The 25738-nt window shown below is 41.2% G+C and overlaps 1 protein-coding gene across 1 annotated transcript in view; it reads right to left on the bottom strand.

Annotated features, from left to right (window-relative positions):
- The window catches only part of SDK1 (sidekick cell adhesion molecule 1), a 1108031-nt gene that overhangs the window by 169545 nt on the left and 912748 nt on the right, over window positions 1-25738 (bottom strand). Inside the window, exon 18 of the mRNA XM_053556749.1 lies at window positions 176-291. Within this exon, the coding sequence (XP_053412724.1) occupies window positions 176-291 (116 nt within the window). The remainder of the gene's footprint in view (window positions 1-175; window positions 292-25738) is intronic.

Here is a 25738-nt window from a genome sequence, read left to right as displayed (position 1 = left end):
CCAAGAGAGTTGGTGATAAGGCCTGGGCTAAATGGCGAACCTGCCAAGGTCAAGATGTGCTACATCTTGATGCCATTAGTTCTTGAAGAAATGTGAGCAAGTGCCCTCCCGGCTGTATCACAAGGTTGCTACAGACTGAAATAGATGCTCAGAGCTCTTGACTGAGCCCATGTACCTTGTATCCCTGGTTGATGCCGTTGATAAACTGCTGAGGAGGAGGGGTCCACAGGAACTGGATGGTGGTGGAATTCACCGCTTCCGTCTGCACATTCTGAGGGGGCGCAGTGGGCACTGTTCGTGATAGTGGTGAAGACAGCAAAACAAATGGTAAGAGGCATTGTGGATGGTGTGGGGGGAGAGATGAAAAAGAAGCACTTAGCTGCCACTCATAACTTTCAGGCAATTACAGCACAAAGGACAGGGAAGTGTGAGGAATGTTTTTGGAGCTAATAGTGGTATTACGAAGAAAGAGAATTGGGCTAGTTCTCATTTTCTGTTGTAGAATTCTTTAAGGCATGGGTAGAAAAGTGGGCTAGACCATCTTCTCATTCCATAGATGAGCTTTTACTTTGGACCTAAGATGGACAGCAAGCAGATATTCTAATTCCTTTTTCAATTACTCAATATTTGAGAATAAGGAGAGGTTTCATCTAGAAATACCCACCCCCAGTATATGCCACCATATATTTCAGTGGTTCTCAACCTTCCTAATGCTGCAGCCCTTTAATACAGTTCCTATAGGGTTGCAACCCACAGGTTGAGAACCACTGATATATTAAATTCAATTATTCTTTATATGAAAAGTAAATAAAATAAAACCATTACTCACTCCCATATGCATTCTTGTTTATTCTTCTAAAGGCTAAATTTCTTTGTCTGTCAATAGAAACAACCATTTTTGGGTTTTCCATTATTTCTTTCTTTTATGAATAGCTATTGAACCCAATTATACACCTGCCAATGGCCTACCTCCAAAGACACATGTTCTGGTGGAGATGCTCATGTCACTGCCAATAGGCAAACACTCATGAAGCAGCCAACACAGAGGGCTGAGTGACCAACCGTGCCCTGGGAAAGGAGAAAGCTTCATTTGGACAACAGCAGGGAGGGAGGGTGGGTCTTTGGAGAAAGAAAGGAGGACAGTGGGGAAGAACATCCTCAGCTGGAAAACAGAGTGAGCAAAGGCACAGGGTTCCACAGAGTTCCCAGGGAACCTAGCAAGGGGTGAACACCTAGTGAGTATGGCCAGATGTGGGATTTGGGAGAAAGAAGGCAGAGGAGGTAGAAGGACTGCTCTGGGATTGCCTGATAGGACCAGCACCGTGGTGGGCAATGGGGAATTGAAAGCTTTTAGAGAAAGGCAGTTACAGGGTGTGACAGGGTCAGCTTCTCAAGGGTGACAACTCCAGTGGCCTACACAGAGGGGACTATTCCCCTGACTGTACCGGTGGAAAGGAAGGTCCTGACTCTTTAGAAACTTGTTTCAAGAATAAGACATAGAAGCCCAAAGGATTCTTTGATTCAAGGGAGAGAAACAAAAAGAAAGGAGCTCTTGGCACAGAACCCACAAGGTCAGACATGGTCCTGGTTAAAAACCACTACACTTTCACGGCTTTTCCTCATCAGGCAGAGAGGAAACGAACTCCACCAAGCCCTGCATGTCTGCTCACTCTTTCAAGTCATACTCTCTTTCCCCACCTCCTCTTGACTATGGCTGTGATGTCCCTCAGTCCTTTTCCCAAGTTCATAGTGCCCACTGGAATGTGTGGATCAGGGATAAACACAGGGATTACTGGGCCCAGGTTAAAGAGTCAGAAAGAACCTCACGTGCACCTGAGAACAAGAAAAGGCTGAACAAACTATAAAATCATCATTTTTAGTAAGCCTGTAAGAGAGCTCACTTGCATGGCAGCCGTACTCTAAAATACAAGGGAAGGTGGGTTTCTCCAGGAGTCAGGCTCACCTATCATCCAGTATGAAAGAAAGAGACAATGGATAAAGAAACAATTGGGTGAAGAAAAAATTCAGCTAAGGTCCTCAATGAATTCCTAAAGGCTGAGTTTGAGCTACATGAGAGTATAGAATCTTTGGGAGCTACAGATACTCAAAAAGGATATATTATATACAGAGAGACAAAGATGAGAATTACAAATATTTCACTGGCTAATTCCACCATGCATTTGGGGAATAAATTAAACCAATTCAAAAGTATCACTTTGATATAAGAATCAGAAAAAGATACAAAAAGAAAACCACAGGACAATACCCCTCATGAACACAAGTTTTAGCCGGGCGTTGTGGCGGGCGCCTGTAGTCCCAGCTGCTTGGGAGGCTGAGGCAAGAGAATCGTGTAAGCCCAAGAGTTAGAGGTTGCTGTGAGCCGTGTGATGCCACGGCACTCTACCGGAGGGCGGTACAGTGAGACTCTATGTCTCTACAAAAAAAAAAAAATCCTTGACAAAATATTAAAAAATCAAATTCAACAATGTATAAAAAATCTGTGTGATCAAGTAAGGTTTATCACATAAATGCAAGGCTGGTTCATCATTTGAAAATAAATCAAGGTAATTCACCATATCATATTGACAGAATAAGGAAAAACAAGATGATCATCTTAACCAATTTAGAAAAATTTGACAAAACTTTAATATACAGTCATGATTAAAAAAAAATACTTTTCAGTAGAGTAGGAAGTTAAGGGACTTTCCTAAACTTGATAAAGGGCATTTGTTACATACCTACAACTAATATATATATATATATATTTTTTTTTTGTAGAGACAGAGTTTCACTTTATTGCCCTCGGTAGAGTGCCGTGGTATCACACAGCTCACAGCAACCTCCAACTCCTGGGCTTAGGCGATTCTCCTGCCTCAGTACAACTAATATTTTAATTAAGATGAAAGACTCAGTGTTTTTCCTGTAAGATCAGGAACAAGGCAAAGATGTCTTTCCTACCATTCCTATTCTGGAAGTCCAAGCTAGTACAGTAAGGCCAGAAAAAGAAATAAAAAGCTTACAAAGTGTGTGTGTGTGTTTGTGTATGTGTGCGGGGTCGGGGGTATCTATCCACAGACAGCATGATCATCTATGTAGAACATTTCAACAAAAGGTTCGAGGAACTAAATGAGGTTAGAAAGATCACAGGATACAAGTTCAAAATATAAAAACTCTAATTATATTTCTATACATGAGCAATAAACAGAAATTGAGATTAAAAAGTTAGTACCATTTAAAATAGCAATGAAAGTATGACATAGACATAAATTTAACAAACTATTAAATGTGTGTATGCTGAACACCATAAAATACTAAGGAAAGAAACCAAAGACCTAAGTCAATACAGTCTCGTGACATTAATGGATTGGAAGACAACACAGTAAAGAGGTCAATTATCCCCAAACTGATCTACACAGTAGTGAATGCAATCGAAATCAAAATCACAATTAGATGTTTTTTAGAAATTAAAAAGGTTATTTAAAGATTTATATGGAAAATAAAAGTAATTAAAATAGCCAAAATGATTTTGGAAAAAAATTGTGCAACCCTCACTACATAATTTTAAAACTAATTATAAATCTATAACAAGGTGTTACTGAAGAAAAGATGGACACTTCATCAATGACACAGAATAGAGTCTAGAAATTACTTATACATATATCAATCAGTTATCAATAAAAGCACAAAGATAGTCCTTTTCAACAAATGGTGCTAGAAAAAATTAGACATCCATATGTAAAAAATAAAATAAAGTCTAGATCTGTACCTCACATCGCATACAAAAACTAACTCGCAATGGATCACAGGCTTAAATGTAAATCTATACCTATACTACTTCTAAGAAAAAAATAGTTGTGACATTGGATTAGACAAAAATGTCTTTGATATGACACCAAGGACCCAACATAAAAGAAAAAAATCAATAAATCTGACTTAACTTCTGCTCTGTGATAAACACCCATTAAGGAAATGAAAATAAGACCACAAACTAGGAGACAGTACTTGCAAGACACCTATCCAATCAAAAACTCTTACTCAGAACATAAAAGGAACTTTCAAAATTCAATAACAAAACCCCCCAAAACTCGAAATGTGTGCAAAAAGAATCAAATAATTACATTACCAAAGAAAACACAGTGATAAGAAATGAGCATATTGAAAGGAAGGACCTCAACATCCCTAGTCATTAGGGAAATCTAAGTGTTGTGATACCCCTGTGCACCTGGGTGAGGGCAGAACGAAAACAACCACCACATATTAGAGAAGATGTGAAGCAACCACAGCTCTCACACATCTGGGGGGAATGTTTCTCACAAAGTTAAGTGTGCACTGGCTGTGTGACCAGGAAGCCTGCTCCTGGGCAATTGTGCAAAAGATGTAAAACTTTAAGTTCATATGAAAATCTGTATGCAATGTTTATAGCCGCTTTAATAATCATCCCAGATTGAAAACATTCCAGATGTTCTTCAACTGTTGTATGGGGAAGCAAACTGTAGAAAGTCCACAATGGACCTCTGCTCAGCATCAGATGGGAACAAACACACACAACAGAAATGCCCCTTACACATGTGACACCAACGGCAGAGGCCAGATTCAAAAGACTATATACTGGGTTATTCCATTTATATTATGTTCTGTAAAAGTCAAAATGGGTCATTACAAAAATTATGAGACATGGTGTTCTCCTGCCAGGCATAAAACTGTATAAACTGTATAGTCTCTACCTGGAATTCTGAGCTCCCAGCATTCCCCTTCACTCACACTGAGGTATGGAGGCCAGTCCCAGTTGGTGGAGAGGGGACCGCACTGGAGTGGCAGTTCCCTTAGGCACAGTGTGACAGCCGTCTTTTGGTGACAATACGGCCAGGCATAAAACTATGTAAAGCTGTGTGTGTTCTCTGCCCGCAACCCCAGGCTCCCAGCGCTCCCCGCACTCCCCTCTGCTCTTGCTCCAAGGTCTGGAGGCCTGTCCCCCAGGGGTCCAGACTCTTGGGCAATTGCTCGAGGGGTGTAGACAGTGCTGGGCTGCAGACAGTTGGTGCAGACTCTGGGGTGTGGGAGCGGAGAGAGGACGGTTAGCCCGAAGGGAGCTACACGGGAGCAGCGTTTGCCTGAGCCATAAAACAGCAGACCTCTTTTGCTACCAATGCGCTCACTACCGAATATTCTGAAGCCACACCCCCTGTCTCCCTGGGCAACCAGAGACTCTGAGTATAGGATTTGCCTGAGGCAACTCCAACTTGAAAAACGGGGGAAACTCCCAGGGCGGGGCTGACCCAGAGGTCCGCTTTACTAAACGTAAGATGCACCTGGCCCTCAGGGGATCATCAGCCTATAGACAATACAAGAGCAAAGACAAGCTGATTTGGAACTCAATTCAGCTTCTCTTCTGCAGGGGAACCGCAGAGTTGTTCTGTTCTGTTCTGTCAGTAACATTAATCAGGGGCGAGACTGGACCTCAGTGAAAACCACCCCCAACCTTCATCAAGTGCCTGAGGTTGTCAGGCCTCACCTTCTCCTGCTAGAGAGAGGCAGAGCACAGTGGCCTGGTAGACTTCCTTTAATTCAGGCAGGTGCAAACTCCTGGAGTACCAATTCACTACAGGCAACTGGGTCAGTCAACTGCAGGGCTATCAGTGACTGGGTGTGACAGTGTTGCAAGGTGGGGAAGGAGGCATCAACCTTTCCAGACTGATCTATTGGCTGGCTGGCTCCTCCTGACTCCATGCAGCACTGGAGCAAGCCACACCAGAGTAGTCACCAGACTCATGTGATCCAGTTCCCAGAGACCTCTAAACTCTCTCACACGAGACAGGTGCAGACTGAGACAACTGATTTGGACTTTTTGAACTGAACCAATCGCCTGAGGACAAATCAGGTGGTGCCCTGGGTGCACAGTGGTAGGAAGGTTTGATTTTTCTTTTCCAATTGTTTGCTGGTGGGGGGTGGGGTGACTTAATTGCTGATATTTCTCCACAGCTGAGACGTCAATCCAGAGTATCTGTTTCACTAGGGTGGAACAGAAACCAACTGAAAACAAGACAGAACTACTTAGCCCCACCACACCAGACAGGGCCCCAGTTTCTCAGGCCACAACACTGTACAGGCCCTTGACAAAGCCCCAGGCGAAAAAATCAAAGGGAGTAAAACAATCATGGGGTGGAATCAGCGGAAAAACTCTGGTAACATGAATAACCAGAATAGATCAACCCCCCCCAAGGAAAGATATGGCAGATGTAATTGAAGATCCTATTCATAAACAACTGGCTGAGATGTCAGAAATCGAATTCAGAATTTGGATTGCAGACAAGATTAACAAAGTGAAATTAGGAATCCGTGGAGAAATTCAAAAGTTGTCTGAAGAATTTAACGAATTTGAAGACAAAACCACCAAAGACTTAGACACACTGAAGCAAGAATTTGCAGCCCTCAAAGATATGAAAAATACAGTAGAATCCCTCAGCAACAGGATGGACCAAGCAGAATAAAGGATTTCTGACATTGAAGATAAAGCCTTTGAACGCTCCCAAACGCTCAAAGAGGAAGAGAAATGGAGAGCAAAAACGGATCATTCTCTCCGAGAACTCTGGGATAATTCAAAGAAGGTGAATGTCCAAATCATTGGAGCTCCAGAAACAGATGAAGTAGCCTCGCTGGGCACAGAGGCCCTTCTGCATGAAATTATGAAAGAGAATTTTCCAGACATGCCTAGAGATTCTGAAATTCAGATAGCAGACAGGTTCAGAACCCCAGCACGACTCAACCCCAATAAGACATCCCCCAGGCATATCATAATTAACTTCACTAAAGTTAATATGAAGGAGAAAATCCTCAAAGCTGCCAGGAGAAAAAAAACCATTACCTTCAAAGGGAAGAATATTAGAATGACTGCGGGTAGGGCGTTGGTGTGTGTCACACTTTATGGGGGCAAGACATGATTGCAAGAGGGACTTTACCTAACAATTGAAATCAGTGTAACCTGGCTTATTGTACCCTCAATGAATCCCCAACAATAAAAAAAAAAAAAAAGAATGACTGCAGATCTCTCTGCTGAAACATTTCAAGCCAGAAGAGGGTGGTCACCGACTTTTAATCTCCTAAAGCAAAATAACTTTCAACCCCGGATCTTGTATCCACCTAAACTGAGTTTCATTTATGATGGAGAAATTGAATACTTTAATGACATTCATGTGTTGAAGAAATTTGCCATAACCAAACCATCTCTTCAGGATATTCTCATAATCACCAACCCAATCCTATACCACAAACGTAAACTCACTCAGAAACTTCAGATCAAACTCCAATTTCCACACTGGCGAAAGGATTAAAAATGCCCACTGGACTTTTGAAAAACTCGATACCCCAAACTTCACCAGACTTACCAATATTCTCCATTAATGTGAATGGCTTAAACTGTCCTCTAAAGAGGCATAGGTTAGCTGATTGGATACAAAAACTCAGGCCAGATATCTGTTGCATACAAGAGTCACATCTTAACTTAAAAGACAAATACAGACTCAAGGTGAAAGTATGGTTATCCATATTTCAGGCAAATGGTAATCAGAAAAAAGCAGGTACTGCAATTTTATTTGCAGATACAATAGGCTTTAAACCAACAAAAGTAAGGAAGGACAAGAATGGTCACTTCATATTTGTTAAGGGTAATGCTCACTATGATGAGATCTCAATTATTAATATCTATGCACCCAACAAGAATGCACCTCAATTTATAAGAGAAACTCTAACAGACATGAGCAACTTGATTTCCTCCAGCTCCATAATAGTCAGAGATTTCAACACTCCTTTGGCAGTGTTGGATGGATCCTCCAACAAGAAGCTGAGCAAAGAAATCTTAGATTTAAACCTAACCATCCAACATTTGTATTTAGCAGACATCTACAGAACATTTCATCCCAACAAAACTGAATGCACATACTTCTCATCAGCCCATGGAACTTACTCCAAAATCAATCACATCTTAGGTCACAAGTCTAACCTCAGTAAATTTAAAGGAATAGAAATTATTCCATGCATCTTCTCGAACCACCATGGAATAAAACTTGAGCTGAGGAACAACAGGAATCTGCATACTCATACAAAAACATGGAAATTAAATAACCTTATGCTGAATGATAGCTGGGTCAGAGATGAGATTAAGAAAGAAATCACCAACTTTTTGGAACAAAAGAACAAAGAAGACATGAAGTATCAGAACCTCTGGGACACCGCAAAGGCAGTTCTAAGAGGGAAATTTATAGCACTGCAAGCCTTCCTCAAAAGAACGAAAAGAGAGGAAGTTAACAACTTAATGGGACATCTCAAGCAACTGGAAAAGGAAGAACATTCCAACCCCAAACCCACTAAAAGAAAAGAAATAACCAAAATTAGAGTAGAATTAAATGAAATTGAAAACAAAAGAATAATACAACAGATCAATAAATCAAAAAGCTGTTTTTTCGAAAAGGTCAACAAAATAGATAAACCTTTGGCCAACCTAATCAGGAACAAAAGAGTAAAATCTCTAATCTCATCAATCAGAAACAACAAAGACGAAATAACAACAGACTCCTCAGAAATTAAAAAAATCCTTAATGAATATTACAAGAAACTGTATTCTCAGAAATATGAAAATCTGAAGGAAATTGACCGATACTTGGAAGCATGTCACCTCCCAAGACTTAGCCGGAATCAAGTGGAAATGTTGAACAGGCCCATATCAAGTTCAGAAATAGCATCAACCATACAAAACCTCCCTAAAAAGAAAAGCCCGGGACCAGATGGTTTCACATCAGAATTCTACCAAACTTTTAAAGAGGAATTAGTACCTACATTACTCAACCTGTTCCAAAAGGTAGAAAAAGAAGGAAGACTACCCAACACGTTCTTTTTTTTTTTTTTTTAATTTTTTTATTAAATCATAACTGTATACAATGATATGATTATGGGGCATCATACACTCACTTCATAAACCATTTGACACACTTTCATCACAGTGGTTAACATAGCCTTTCCGGCGTTATCTCAGTTACTGTGCCAAAACATTTATATTCTACATTTACCAAGTTTCGCAAATACCCCTGTAATATGCACCACAGGTGTGATCCCACCGATTCCCCTCCCTCTACCCACCCCCCCCTTTCCCACTTCCCCCTGTTGTTAAGTTGTAGCTGGGTTATAGCTTTCATGTGAGAGTCCCAAATTAGTTTCATAGTAGGGCTGTGTACATTGGGTATTTTTTCTTCCATTCTTGGGATACTTTACTAAGAAGAATATGTTCCAGCTCCATCCATGTAAACATGAAAGAGGTAAAGTCTCCATCTTTCTTTAAGGCTGCATAGTATTCCATGGTATACATATACCACAATTTATTAATCCATTCGTGGATCGATGGGCACTTCGGCTTTTTCCATGACTTAGCTATTATGAATTGGGCTGCAATAAACATTCTGGTACAAATATCTTTGTTATGTTGTGATTTTTGGTCTTCTGGGTATATGCCCAGCAGAGGAATTACAGGATTGAATGGCAGATCTATTTTTAGATCTCTGAGTGTTCTCCATATATCTTTCCAAAAGGAATGTATTAATTTGCATTCCCACCAGCAGTGCAGAAGTGTTCCCTTTTCTCCGCATCCACGCCAACATCTCTGGTCTAGAGATTTTGTGATATAGGCTAGTCTCATTGGAGTTAGATGATATCTCAAAGTAGTTTTGATTTGCATTTCTCTGATGATTAAAGATGATGAGCATTTTTTCATATGTCTGAAGGCCGTGCGCCTGTCTTCTTCAGAGAAGTTTCTCTTCAAATCCCTTGCCCAGCCTGCGATGGGATCCCTTGTTTTTTTCTTGCTGATGCGTTTGAGTTCTCTGTGGATTCTGGTTATTAAACCTTTGTCAGAGTTATACCCTGCAAATATCTTCTCCCATTCTGAGGGCTGTCTGCTTGCTCTGCTTACTGTGTTCTTAGCTGTGCAGAAGCTTTTTAGTTTGATCAAGTCCCAGTAGTGTATTTTTGAAGCTGCTTCAATTGCCCGGGGGGTTCTCCTCATGAAATACTCACCCAGACCAATTTCTTCAAGGGTTTTCCCTGCGTTCTCCTCTAGTATTTTTATAGTTTCATGTCTTAAGTTTAAATCTTTAATCCAATGAGAGTCTATCTTAGTTAATGGTGAAAGGTGTGGGTCCAATTTCAGTCTTCTGCAGGTTGCCAGCCAGTTCACCCAGCACCATTTGTTAAATAGGGAATCTTTTCCCCACTGAATGTTTTTAATTGGCTTGTCAAAAATCAAATAGCGGTAAGTAGCTGGATTCATCTCTTGGTTCTCTATTCTATTCCAGATATCTACTTCTCTGTTTTTGTGCCAATACCATGCTGTTTTGATCACTATCGATTTGTAGTAAAGTCTGAGGTCTGGTAGTGTGATTCCTCCTGTTTTGTTTTTATTTCTGAGTAATGTCTTGGCTATTCGAGGTTTTTTCTGATTCCATATAAAACGAAGTAATGTTTTTTCAAGATCTTTAAAATATGACAGTGGAGCTTTAATAGGGAGTGCGTTGAAATTATATATTGCTTTGGGTAGTATGGACATTTTGATAATGTTGATTCTTCCTAGCCATGAGCATGGTATGTTTTTCCATTTGTTAACATTTTCAGCTATTTCTTTTCTTAGAGTTTCATAGTTCTCTTTATAGAGATCTTTCACGTCTTTTGTTAGGTAAATTCCCAAATATTTCATCTTCTTTGGCACTACTGTGAATGGGATAGAGTCCTTAACTGCTTTTTCAATTTGACTGTTGTTGGTGTATATAAAGGCTACCGATTTATGAATGTTGATTTTGTAACCTGAGACGCTGCTGTATTCCTTGATCACTTCTAGGAGTTTTGTAGTAGAGTCCCTAGTGTTTTCCAGATACACAATCATATCATCTGCGAAGAGCGAGAGTTTGATCTCTTCTGACCCTATATGGATACCCTTGATCGCCTTTTCTTCCCTAATTGCGGTGGCTAAAACTTCCATTACAATGTTGGAAAGCAATGGAGACAATGGGCAGCCTTGTCTGGTTCCTGATCTGAGTGGAAATGATTCCAATTTAACTCCATTCAATATGATATTGGCTGTGGGTTTGCTGTAGATAGCCTCTATCAGTTTAAGAAAAGTCCCTTCTAGACCAATTTTCTTGAGTGTTCTGATCATGAAGGGATGCTGGATATTATCAAAAGCTTTTTCTGCATCAATTGAGAGAATCATATGGTCTTTGTTTTTTAATTTGTTTATGTGCTGAATTACATTTATAGATTTACGTATATTGAACCAGCCTGGAGACCCTGGGATAAAACCAACTTGGTCATGATGTATAATTTGTTTGATGTGTTGCTGGATTCTGTTTGTTAGGATCTTGTTGAATATTTTTGCATCTATATTCATTAGTGATATTGGTCTATAATTTTCTTTTCTTGTTGGGTCTTTTCCTGGTTTGGGGATCAGGGTGATGTTTGCTTCATAGAACGTGTTGGGTAGTCTTCCTTCTTTTTCTACATTTTGGAACAGGTTGAGTAATATAGGTACTAATTCCTCTTTAAAGGTTTGGTAGAATTCTGACGTGAAACCATCTGGTCCCGGGCTTTTCTTTTTAGGGAGGTTTTGTATAGTTGATGCTATTTCTGAACTTGATATGGGTCTGTTCAACATTTCCACTTGATTCTGGTTAAGTCTTGGAAGGTGGCGTGCTTCCAAGTATCGGTCTATTTCCTTCAGATTTTCATATTTCTGAGAATAAAGTTTCTTGTAATATTCATTAAGGATTTTTTGGATTTCTGATGAGTCTGTGGTTATTTTGTCTTTGTTGTTTCTGATTGATGATATTAGAGATTTTACTCTTTTTTTCCTGATTAGGTTGGCCAGAGGTTTATCTATTTTATTGACCTTTTCAAAAAACCAGCTTTTTGATTTATTGATCTGTTGTATTATTCTTTTGTTTTCAATTTCATTTAATTCTGCTCTAATTTTGGTTATTTCTTTTCTTCTACTGGGTTTGGGGTTGGAATGTTCTTCCTTTTCCAGTTGCGTGAGATGTCCCATTAAGTTGTTAACTTCCTCTCTTTCCGTTCTCTTGAGGAAGGCTTGCAGTGCTATAAATTTCCCTCTTAGAACTGCCTTTGCAGTGTCCCAGAGGTTCTGATAGCTTGTGTCTTCATTGTCATTTTGTTCCAAAAAATTGGTGATTTCTTTCTTAATCTCATCTCTGACCCAGCTATCATTCAGCATAAGATTATTTAACTTCCATGTTTTTGTATGGGTATGCAGATTCCTGTTGTTACTCAATTCAAGTTTTATTCCATGATGGTCCGAGAAGATGCATGGAATAATTTCTATTCCTTTAAATTTACTGAGGTTAGACTTGTGACCTAAAATGTGATCAATTTTGGAGTAAGTTCCGTGGGCTGATGAGAAGTATGTGTATTCAGTTTTGTTGGGATGAAATGTTCTGTAGATGTCTGCTAAATCTAAATATTGGATGGTTAGGTTGAAATCTAAGATTTCTTTGCTCAGCTTCTTTCTGGAGGATCGATCCAACACTGCCAAGGGAGTGTTGAAATCTCCAACGATTATGGAGCTGGAGGAAATCAAGTTACTCATGTCTGTTAGAGTTTCTCTTATAAATTGAGGTGCATTCTGGTTGGGTGCATAGATATTAATAATTGAGATCTCGTCATATTGAGTATTACCCTTAACAAATATGAAGTGACCATTCTTGTCCTTCCTTACTTTTGATGGTTTAAAGCCTACTGTATCTGCAAATAAAATTGCAACACCTGCTTTTTTCTGATTACCATTTGCCTGAAATATGGATGACCATCCTTTCACCCTGAGTCTGTATTTGTCTTTTAAGTTGAGATGTGACTCTTGTATGCAACAAATATCTGGCTTAAGTTTTTGTATCCAGTCAGCTAACCTATGCCTCTTTAGAGGACAGTTTAAGCCATTCACATTGATGGAGAGTAAGGATAAGTCTGGTGGAATTTTGGGTATCGAGTTTTTCAAAGGTCCAGTGGACATTTTTAATCCTTTCGCCAGTGTGGAAGTTGGAGTTTGATCCGAAGTTTCTGAGTGAGTTTACTTTTGTGGTATAGGATTGGGTTGGTCATTGTGGAGGATAGGTCTGAGAACATCCTGAAGAGCTGGTTTACTTATGGCAAATTTTTTCAACATATGAATGTCATTGAAGTATTTAATTTCTCCATCATAGATGAAACTCAGTTTAGCTGGATACAAGATCCTGGGTTGAAAGTTTTTTTGCTTTAGGAGATTAAAAGTTGATGACCAGCCTCTTCTTGCTTGAAAAGTTTCAGCAGAGAGATCTGCAGTTATTCTAATATTCTTACCTTTGTACGTTATAGTTTTCTTTCGCCGGGCTGCTTTGAGAATCTTCTCTTTCATGTTAACTTTAGTGAAGCTAATTATGATATGTCTGGGAGATGGCTTATTGGGGTTGAATCGTGCTGGGGTTCTGAAGCTGTCTGCTATCTGAATTTCAGATTCTCTAGGCATGTCTGGAAAATTTTCTTTCATAATTTCATGTAGAAGGGCCTCTGTGCCCTTGGCTGCCACTTCATCAGTCTCCGAAATTCCTATAACTCTTATGTTATTTTTTTTCAAATTATCTGAGAGCTCTCTGAGTGAGTGATCCGTTTTTGCTCTCCATTTCTCTTCCTCTTTGAGAGATTGGGAGCGTTCGAAGACTTTATCTTCAATGTCAGAAATCCTTTCTTCTGCTTGCTCCATTCTGTTACTGAGGGATTCTACTGTATTTTTCATATCTTTGAGGGCTGTAAGTTCTTGTTTCAGTGTGTCTAAGTCTTTGGTGGTTTTGTCTTTAAATTCGTTAAATTCTTGAGACAGTTTTTGAATTTCTCCTCGAATTCCTAATTCCATTTTATTAATCTTGTCTGCAAACCAAATTCTGAATTCGACTTCTGACATCTCAGCCAGTTGTTTATGAATGGGATCTTCAATCACATCTGCCGTATCTTTTCTTGGGGGGGTTGATCTATTCTGGTTATTCATGTTACCAGAGTTTTTCCGCTGATTCCGCCCCATGGTTTACTCCCTTTGGTTTTTCCCCTGGGGTTTTATCGAGGGCCCGTACAGTGTTGTGGCCTGAGAAACTGGGGCCCTGTCTGGTGTGGTGGAGCAAAGTGGTTCTGTCTTGTTTTCAGCTGGTTTCTGTTCGATCCTATTGCAACTTCTACTCTGGCTTGAAGTCTCAGCTGTGTGGAAAAATCAGCAATTAAGTCACCCCGCCTGCCCACCTCTGGCCCCAGTTGGAAAAGGAGAATCAAACCTTCCTACAATCGCACACCCAGGGCACCACCTGAAAAGTCCTCAGTCTATTAGCCCAGTTCAAAAGGTCCGAATCAACTGTCTCAATCGGCACTTGTCTCGGGTGGAAGGGTTCAAGAGGTCTCTGGGAACTGGATCACAGGGGCCTGGTGACTCCTCTGACACAGCTCACCCCAGTGCAGCGTGGAGTCAGGAGGAGCCACCCTGCAAACAGAGCAGGCTGGGAAGGTTGACGTCTCCTTCCCCACTGGTATCTCTGCAGATGGCTAACCCAGTTGCCTGCAGTGAACAGACACTCCAGGGGTTTACACCTGCCTGAATCGCGAGGAAGTCTGCCAGGCCCCCGCAGACTGCGGCTATCTAGCAGGAGGAGATGGGGCCTGACATCTTTGAGTGTTTGATGCAGGTGATGGGAAGGAGGTGTTCACTCAGGCTTAGCCCCGTCCCTGATGGATGCTGCTAACAGAACAGAACAGAACAGACAACTTTGTGAGGTTCTGTCTCTGTTCCTGTCGTCGCCTACAGGAGATGGGCTGTTTTGAGTTCAAACGTCTTTGCTGCTGGAGAATTGCGTCTGAACACCTCTCTGGGTCGGCCCCGCCCTGGAGGCTTCCGGGTTTGTGAGCCGTGTCACCGGTGGCCTCCTCTGGTTGCCCAGGGAGACAGGGGGTGTGGCCTCAGAATATCCAGAAGTGAGCGTTCTGCCGTTAAAGAAAAAACGGCTGTTGATCTACCTCCAGGGAACTGCTGCTCTGTTGTGGGCACTCAGGCGACCCTTTTCTCCTCTGTCCCGCGCCCCAGAGTCAGCACTGAGCGGCCGCAGTTTGTGCTGGGTCCACACCCCTTAAGAGATCCCCCAAGAATCAGAACTCTTGGGGGATGGGCCCCCAGACCCGGATTGGGAGTGGGGCGGGGGGAAGCTAGAGTTTCATTCAGTTTCACGCAATACTACGGTCCGGGGAGGGCTCCTGCACTGCACCGCAGGGAAGTGCCGCCAAGGCTTGATTTCCCCTCAGCAGAGTGCCCTCTCCTCGCTCACGTGTCCCAGAGTCAGCGCTGACCTGACGCAGCTCAGGCACTGTGCACTCCCCTCGAGAAATCACCCAAGGAGCCGAACTCCTGGGGGATAGGCCCTCAGACCCCGAGTGAGAGTAGGGGCTCTCAGCTCTCAGCGGGGAGGCCAGAGTCTGATTCAGTCTTGGGCCCCGTATGCCCGGGGAGGGTTGCTGCACTGCACCGCAGGGAAGTGCCGCCAAGGCTTGATTTCCCCTCAGCAGAGTGCCCTCTCCTCGCTCACGTGTCCCAGAGTCAGCGCTGACCTGACGCAGCTCAGGCACTGTTCACTCCCCTCGAGAAATCACCCAAGGAGCCGAACTCCTGGGGGATAGGCCCTCAGACCCCGAGTGAGAGTAGGGGTTCTCAGCTCTCAGCAGGGAGGCCAGAGTCTGATTCAGTCTTGGGCCCCCTATGCCCGGGGAGGGTTGGTGCACTGCACCGCAGGGAAGTGCCGCGAGGCGTGACTCCCCCTCAGCCCGGTGCCCTCTCCTCACTCGGCGCGCCTCAGAGTCAATGCTGACCAGTCGCAACTCGGGGACTGTCCACTCCCCTTGAGAAATCACCCAAGGATCCGAAGTCCTGGGGGACAGGCCTCCAGACCTCAGTGGGCGGGAGGGGAGCGCCGGGGATTCAGGGTTGCCGGCAAAGGATTCCCAAAGTTTTATTCAGCCCTATGTCCGGCAGGAGAACGCCACGGCACCCTAGTAGGGGAGGTAGGTCCAGTTTTTAGAAGGTCTCTCCCGTGGAGTGTAGTGGGAGGGGCTTTAATTTCTGCCCGCTTGTTCAATTGTGGGGCTCCAGAGCCGGTCTCATGGGGGAGGGGGAATCCCGTCCACTTGGTGGTGGATTTTGTACCTTTTGTTTGCGTCCTTGTGATCACAACCTGCCTCAGCGGTGTTGATGTGCGTTCTTCAGCCTTCTCTCTTGGTGAGGCTCAAGTCCACCAGGATACTTACTAAATTCCTGTCCCTTAACTCTCCTTCTGGACGGGAGCCTTTGTTGAAAGCTGGCTTCAGTCCACCATCTTGTCTCCCCCCACTAGGTACCCCCAACACGTTCTATGAAGCAAACATCACCCTGATCCCCAAACCAGGAAAAGACCCAACAAGAAAAGAAAATTATAGACCAATATCACTAATGAATATAGATGCAAAAATATTCAACAAGATCCTAACAAACAGAATCCAGCAACACATCAAACAAATTATACATCATGACCAAGTCAGTTTTATCCCAGGGTCTCCAGGCTGGTTCAATATACGTAAATCTATAAATGTAATCCAGCACATAAACAAATTAAAAAACAAAGACCATATGATTCTCTTAATCGATGCAGAAAAAGCTTTTGATAATATCCAGCATCCCTTTATGATCAGAACACTTAAGAAAATCAGTATAGAAGGGACATTTCTTAAACTGATAGAGACCATCTACAGCAAACCCATGGCCAATATCATATAGAATGGAGTTAAATTGGAATCATTTCCACTCAGATCAGGAACCAGACAAGGCTGCCCATTGTCTCCATTGCTTTTTAACATTGTACTGGAAGTTTTAGTCACTGCAATTAGGGAAGAAAAGGTGATCAAGGGTATCCATATAGGGTCAGAAGAGATCGAACTTTCGCTCTTCGCAGATGATATGATTGTATATCTGGAAAACACTGGGGACTCTACTACAAAACTCTTGGAAATGATCAAGGAACACTTTTGCACTGCTGGTGGGAATGCAAATTAATACATTCCTTTTGGAAAGAGATATGGAGAACACTTAGAGATCTAAAAATAGATCTGCCATTCAATCCTGTAATCCCTCTAGTGGGCATGTACCCAGAAGACCAAAAATCACATCATAACAAAGATATTTGTACCAGAATGTTTATTGCAGCCCAATTCATAATTGCTAAGTCATGGAAGAAGCCCAAGTGCCCATCGATCCACGAATGGATTAATAAATTGTGGTATATGTACACCATGGAATATTATGCAGCCTTAAAGAAAGATGGAGACTTTACCTCTTTCATGTTTACATGGATGGAGCTGGAACATATTCTTCTTAGTAAAGTATCTCAAGAATGGAAGAAAAAGTACCCAATGTACTCAGCCCTACTATGAAACTAATTTAGGGTTTTCACATGAAAGCTATAACCCAGTTACAACCTAAGAATGGGGGAAGGGTGAAAGGGAGGGGAGGGAGGGGGGAGGTGGGTATAGGGAAGGAGATTGGTGGGATTACACCAGTGGTGCATCTTACAAGGGTATATGTGAAACTTGGTAAACGGTCTGTGAAGCTAGTGAATGATGCCCCATGATCATATCCATGTACACAGCTATGATTTAATAAAAAAAAAAAGAAAAAAAAACCTAAAAAGCTTCTGCACAGCCAAGAACACAGCAAGTGAAGCAAACAAATAGCCCTCAGAATGGGAGAAGATATTTGCAGGTTATGTATCTGACAATGGCTTAATAACCAGAATCCACTGAGAACTGAAACGTATAAGTTAAGAAAAGAACAAGTGATCCCATCGCAGGCTGGGCAAGGGATCTGAGGAGAAACTTCTCTGAAGAAGACAGGCGCACGGCCTACACACATATGAAAAAACGCTCATCATCTTTAAGCATCAGAGAATTGCAAATTAAAACTACTTTGAGATATCATCTTACTCCAGTAAGATTAGCCTATATCACAAAATCCCAAGACCAGAGATGTTGGCGTGGATGTGGAGAAAAGGGAGCACTTCTACACTGCTGGTGGGAATGCAAATTAATACATTCCTTTTGGAAAGATGTTTGGAGAACACTTAGACATCTAAAAATAGATCTGCCATTCAATCCTATAATTCCTCTACTAGGCATATACCCAGAAGACCAAAAATCATGTCATAACAAAGATATTTGTACCAGAATGTTTATTGCAGCCCTATTCATAATTGCTAAATCATGGAAAAAGCCCAAGTGCCCATCGATCTACGAATAGATTAATAAATTGTGGTATATGTACACCATGGAATACTTTGCAGCCTTAAAGAAAGATGGAGACTTTACCTCTTTCATGTTTACGTGGATCAAGCTGGAACCTATTCTTCTTAGTAAAGTATCTCAAGAATGGAAGGAAAAGCATCCAATGTACTCAGCCCTACTATGAAACTAATTTATGGCTTTCACATGAAAGGTATAACGTAGTTAACAACCTAAGAATAGAGGGAAGGGGGAAAGGGAGGGGAGGGAGGGGGATTGGTGGGATGACACCTGCGGTGCATCTTACAAGGGTATATTGAAACTTAGTAAATGTGGAATGTAAATGTCTTAGCACAATAACTAAGAAAATGCCAGGAAGCCTATGCTAACCAGTGTGATGCAAATGTGTCAAAAGGTCTATGAAACTAGTGTATGGTGCCCCATGACCACATTAATGTACACAGCTATGATTTAATAAAAAATAAATAAAAATAGAAATAAAAAAAAAATTATGAGACAGACTGTGTTCTGATCCATTACCTCACTTCCAAGAAACACAGTTGACAGCGTCCTTTCTGATTCACCCATTCAAGTTTCAATGCTCGTTGCTTTCAACCACTAACTTTTGGGATAGACTATTACACACAAAAGATAACTGGGACAATCTCTAAGAAAGAAAAGAGGAAGAAGGAGGAAAAGGAAGAAAAGGGAAATGGAGAAATAAGCTTCAGGAGTTATTGGGAAAAGACTAAAACATGCTTTTCCTTTTTCTTTTGGAACCTGCAATATTGCGACTGAGGAGCACATCTCATTCTCTGTAGGCTTAGCTCTGAGCTGTCATGAGGCCCTTTCACCACTCTGGAATTCCATAATACTTTTCCATCAAATGTTGTTAAATTCTCTAAAATAAGACTATATGATCATATACTAGAAAACAAATTCAGTACAATTTTTTTTTATTAAATCATAGCTATGTACATTATTGCAATCAAGGGGTACAATGTGCTGGTTTCATATACAATCTGAAATATTTTCATTAAACTGTTTAATATAGCCTTCATGGCATTTTCTAAGTTATTGTATGAAGACATTTGTATTCTGCATTTAGTACGTTTCGCCTGTAACCATCCTAAGAAGCACTGTAAGTGTGGCCCCACCAAATACTCTCCCTCTACCCCAACCTCCCCCCCGCCCTTGGCCCTTTCCCTATATTCTTGTGCTATAGTTGGGTTATAGCTTTCATATGAAAGCTATACATTAGCTTCATAGTAGGGCTGAGTACATTGGATACTTATTCTTCCATTACTGAGATACTTTGCTAAGAAGAATATGTTCCAGCTCCATCCAATTAAACATGAAAGAGGTAAAACCTCCATCTTTCTTTAAGGCTGCATAATATTCCATGGTATATATTTACCACAATTTATTAATCCATTTGTGGGTCGATGGGCTCAGTACAATTTAAATAGATACTCAATTCCCTCCATTTCAAGAGGACATGTGCACTTTCGCTTTGGGGCTATGAAGTCCTCACACCAGATCTGGTCTTTTATCCCGAAGTCAGATCTCTCCAGGATCCATCAAGGTCTCAGATAAACACTTGCCAAGAATACCTCCCCACAGCCAGGTAAGAGGGCAGTTCCTCTTCCCTTCTCATGCGGGGGGTGGGGGGTGGGGTGGGGGTGGGGGGTGGGGGTTATGTCACACCCCTCCTACAATTATCTCTGTACTTGAGCCACAGAGTCTTACCCGAGGCACTCATTCTCCATCCCCAAAGCCACAGGACCACGGGAGGTTCTACAGGTCAGAGTTATTAAAAACAAAAAATGTTACGGATTCTTCTCAGCCTTCTTCTAGTCCCAGATCCTTGGCTTTTCTTTGCCCTGGTTATTGTCATCAGTAATGACTCAGAAAATTGTGGACAATGAAAATAAAAATTCCCTCAAGTGAGAAAAAGAGCTACAGCCAGCAAACCCTTCTTGACAGTATTTGAAATAAAAGACTAGCTACGGCTGAAAAGGTCTTAATTATTGAGAGTTATGTAACTCAGCCCCTTCTGAAGAAAAAGACAAGGGCTTAGTATGGTGACTGGCTGTCTTCAGATTTGGGTTCTTTGTCTTTACACTGGTTCTTAGATGGAAGCTGTGGCCTCCTGCTGCTCAGACTAAGGTCTCAAGGGACATTTCCTCCCTTGGGTAATCAGGGTGTAAAGTGTGGCTCTTTCCATGTCTCTAAGGCAGGCCTTCAAGCAGCCTGGTAAAGAGACGGGTGTTAAGGCTCTTTTCTGGTTTTCATTGCTCAAAATAAATCTCTTTTCACTAGATAATTCCCACTGCACAGAACTGAGAAGGTTCTCAGTCTTAAATTCAACATAGCCTGAACCTATCTGACAGGTCTCAAATCACCCAGGAACTCTTCCCTGAAGCACCCAGTACTCTGGCTAACAATAGCAACCTATAAAAAGAAAACCAGAGAGAAGTTTTAGCCAGTAGGGGCTTTGTTATGGAAATGTCCTCAACTGAGATGAAATGTAGCTCTTCTATCTACTGATGGCTTCTTTGTAGTGGGCAAGTGGGAAGCAGGACCAGCAGCCACCCCTGTGCCTGTATGGGCCAGGAGATACTGGTGTCTGTTAATTTTCATAATGACAAACCATTCTTTACATTCATTTGAAAATTTACAGCAGTTAAAATTACATCTGGAAACTATACTTATGCTTATGCATTGCATATTATTAAGTGAAAGAAGCCAGTCTGAAAAGACTACATATTGTACAATTCCAACTATATGACATTCTGGAAAAGGCCAAACTATAAAGACAGTAAAAAATCAGTGGTCACCAGGGATTAGGGGTAATAGACAGAGTGCAGGGGAGTTTTAGGACAAGGAAACTGTTCTTCACCATACTATGATACATGCCCACTGATTGTTAAAGTCCATAGAATGTACAATGCCAAGAGTGAACCCTACCATGTAAACTATGGATTTGGGATCATATTTGATGCATCAAAATAGATTCATTGATGGCGACTGAGAAAATAAAAGAACTTTTATCTGAGGAATGTAAGTTGTTTTAAATTATCAGGCCCAGAGAGATATTAAGACGGGACAGCAATCATGTCCTACTCTCTGCAAACTGCCTGCTATTGCCACAAGTAGCCATACATTAACCTAATAATGTGGCACTGGACACTATAACTCATACACTATAGTTTGACAACATGTAGCCAACGAGAATTCCTGACAAACAACTTAGTCTCTGCCTATTCCCTGTTCCCTTCTTTTTGCTTTTAAAAACCCACTTGCAACAAAGGCCAAACAGAGCTCATATCCAGAGTTATTTGGGTCTGAGTCCTCCAGTGGTCCTCACCTCAGGTAAATCAATTATTAAATCACATCTTGTGCCTCTGCCTCTTCCTTGCAGGTCAACATAATAAAGGTCCCACTGTGGTGGTGAAAGACTTGCGGCAGAACCCCCCACTCAGCCCGGAGCTCTGACCACCCCAATCAACCGCAAGAGTCGTCTCTTGATGCAAAAACGCAAGAGGATTTTTATTCCTGTATACGGGGACTTGATTCACAACTCTTTTAGGAGCCGAGAAATCAAGTCCCCCACAGCAGTTTTTTTACAAGCTTATAAAGGCAAAAACTACAAAGTAGGCGGAATAGCAGACATGCCAGGGACTCTAACAAAGTAAGAGAGAATAAACACACCTGGGATTCTAATTAGATAAGGAGAACTCTAGTTCACTATTCAACTGTCTTAAGACAAGACTAATAGTCAAATATTTACTTAATAGTAAACATTTGCTGAAGCTCCTGGGGCTATCTTCTGGAACAGTTACAAAAGGTCACATTCCTAAGGTAGGGAGCGAGAAGTGGTCACATTCTCATGGTAATATTTTCTTTCAGTGGGGGATGCTGACAGTGGGGGGAGCTATGCATGTTGGGGCCAGGGGATATTTGAGAATACTCTGAACTTTCTCTTCAATGAACCAAAAACTACCCTAAAAAATATGGCAAAACCAAACTATACGTGTGGTCCTTCTGTAAACCTTCTGGCTTGGGTAGCCATCTTCATGACACCTGCTGCAGAGAGGCCTGCGAGTGACTGTGCCACATGGCACTTTACTCAGCATCTGTTCTAACCTCATCAGGCTAGGCTGCATTCCAGCTCCAAGTTGCTTATCATCTGTGAATTTGTTTGCTTGTTTCTTTGTTCATTGTGTGTTTTTTCAATTAATGTGCTAATCACTAGTGTTTTTCACCTAGTCATACATAGAAGGCACGCAGGATTGTGCTGTTGATTATTGTCTGATATTAGGTGTTCTCCATAAAATGCCAATGGTATTTTCTTCCTCCTCTTTCCCTTTCTTTCTGGCTAATGATAATGTAAATTCAGCAAGATCTGATTTTCAATGGAATTTCACAATGAATGCTTGTTTTTAGAAATTTTAAAAAATGTTATAAAATAATAAGCTTTATAATTAAATCAACTTAGTAAATGGAACTAGGGTTTTCTAACTTCTAATCATTGCCTTTTCAAAATATTTTTGACATAATTAATATTTTTATTCATGAATTTTTCAAAATTTTAATTTTCCAATCAAATAAAAAGGAATGTGTCAATATAGTATATTTTGTTACTTTGTGTTTCATTTTTAAAATTTTTCCATCTTAAACATTCTTAAAGATGTATGCAATTGAAACATTTTGAAAAATTACTTTTGAAGCCATTAAGACCTACAGTAATTGTACTTTAAATACATTTAAATATAGCATATGTTTATTGAAAGTATTTATGTCAATACTATTAATACTACTGCATATTTATAAAGACATACTTTCTCACTGCAATGAATTGTTGTTTTGTTAAAGGGAAGTCATCAGGTATACCAAATTAGTAAAAAAAATTTTCTACTCAGGGAGTATTAACAAGGATGATCACAAATCCAAGTTTGCCTTGTCCAATTATCCTCTCGTATTTGCCCTCAATGTTGTATTTAATGAAAAAGGAATCAGATGAAGAAATGATGCCAGGCAAATTATACCCACATCTGTCCCCAAAGCATCAATCATACACAGAAAAAGAGCAGATGTGGTAAAATTGTCTGTAGGTACCCCATAAGAAGCATGAGTATTTATGAGTTGAGTATAAAAAGCTAGTTACAATGTCCTGCATTTAATAGCTAAAGCTGAAATTCCTCCTGCAATTGCAGAATCCCTCATTTTGCCTGGCTGAATAGAAACTGTCAGCATAATGTTTGGGACCAGCGAAGCACAGGAAACAAGAAAGGTGCCGCTTTTGAATGATACTGTTAGAAGATGCATGGATGTCATGTCAAATGACCCAGAGACAAACCTAGTCTGGAAGATTATTAAATCAAACAAGCTTCCGTTGCAGATTGATGAGTACTGATGTTAGAAATGGCAGTTGGTGTATAGCATGAGTTTGAATTCTTCAAAAGAAATGCTTAGAAAATTATTCATGGTGCAAAAAAAAAAAAAACTCATCTTGAATTGTTTGCCCTGGTCACAGCCGCCAGAGATGGAGAGTTTTGCATTTAAGACTTACTGGGGCTCAGCAGAGACAATTACACGGAAGTGGGGAGGCCAGGACTGGGCAGAAGGAGAAGCTGCCCCACAGGATGACATCAGTGGCAGCTTCAGCTGATCCTCTGGGGAGCTCTGGAGTAGAGGTGTTTCCTCAATTTGTCCTCCATTAAGGCCAGGGGAATGGGCCTTGGGCTAACCGATGGAGGGGGGTGATATCCTGGGTTAGGCAGTTCCCAGGGAGGGTCAGTTCCCATGGGCCAGACCTGAAGACAGGTATGTCGCCCTGAAGAACTGATCTGGATGGGGGCACTGTAGTATCCACCACACACCAGACAAGCTAGTGGGGAAGAAATGATCAAATCTTCCTGGACATTTTGGAATAAATAAGATATTAGGAAAATCTAATGTTATAAATACCAATGCCGAAAGAAAGGTATAAAGAGTTTATAGCAAAATTCAAGCTGAAAAACCCATGAATCAAGAAATCCACCATGGTTATTCACAGAGAAGACCTCTGTGTAAAAGGTGGTCTGAGATCTGAATTCTTTACCAATGATGTTATCAGAACAGCAAGGCTAATAAAAATTCCACACGCTATAGCTCTGCCTGCTTTCTGCTTTGTGGAAGGCAAGGAATCAGAATACCACTTTTGACAAAAGAATTTCTTTTGAGAGATTCAAATTCATACTATACACCAAGTGCCGTTACTATTACAGCATCAGTACTTGTCAATCTGCAATGGAAATTTGTTTGATTTAATGATCTTCTGGAATAAATTTATCTCTGGTCATCTGACATGGCCTATATATTTTCTTTTCTTTTTTTTGTAGAGACAGAGTTTTACTTTATGGCCCTCGGTAGAGTGCCGTGGCCTCACACAGCTCACAGCAACCTCCAACTCCTGGGCTTAGGCGATTCTCCTGCCTCAGCCTCTCGAGCAGCTGGGACTACAGGCGCCCGCCACAACGCCCGGCTATTTTTTTGTTGCAGTTTGGCCGGGGCTGGGTTTGAACCCGCCACCCTCGGTATATGGGGCCGGCGCCCTGCTCACTGAGCCACAGGCACCGCCCTGGCCTATATATTTTCAAACAATGTTATTCAATAGTGGCAACTTTCCAATTTCCTGCTCAATTTCAAATTTAAGAGTATTGGCTGTCCAAAAAAAGTTTTGCAAGAATTTGTGAATGGAGCAAAACATTATTATTCTCATTGTTATTATTATTTTTGGTGAAGGCAGTCTCATGTTGAGGATTTTTTGAAAGTGAGGAAAAAACGCAGGATCCCTACCATGTAACATAAATAGGGTGGTGCTAGCGGGGAGTGCTTAGCAAAATGTTACAAGTAGACTAAACAGGTATCAAGATAACTGGGGGAAGAGGGGTGTGCTCAGCATTTTCTTGACCTGAAACAGCCAGCTCAGACCAGCCCTGACTACTTTACAGATGCTTTAGCTGTCCTTTACTGCCCTTTAGCTACTTGTAATACTAAAATCCTAGCCTACTGGGAAATTATATTATTATTAACAAATCACAGATTGCATGGCAGCATATGATGGCACTGCACTTGTGTGATTTTTACATTTTGTTGTTGCTGTGAACAAGCAACAACACAATGTAAAAATTTTGCATTACTCACTGGGAAGGGATTTTCCTGAAACAGAAGGATAGGTTATTGGCATAAAAAATGGCTTCTTAACTGACATTTTAGGAACTTAAGTAAGTATACATATTAAGCTTGTTCAAGCTGCTAAAACAAAAATACCATAGTTTGGATAGCTTATGACAACAAACATTTATTTCTCATAGTTCCGGAAGCTAGCATGTCCAAG

Source organism: Nycticebus coucang, chromosome 12, assembly GCF_027406575.1.
Source record: "Nycticebus coucang isolate mNycCou1 chromosome 12, mNycCou1.pri, whole genome shotgun sequence".
Taxonomy (NCBI): Eukaryota; Metazoa; Chordata; class Mammalia; order Primates; family Lorisidae; genus Nycticebus; species Nycticebus coucang.
This window is presented reverse-complemented; position numbering and strand designations above follow the sequence as displayed.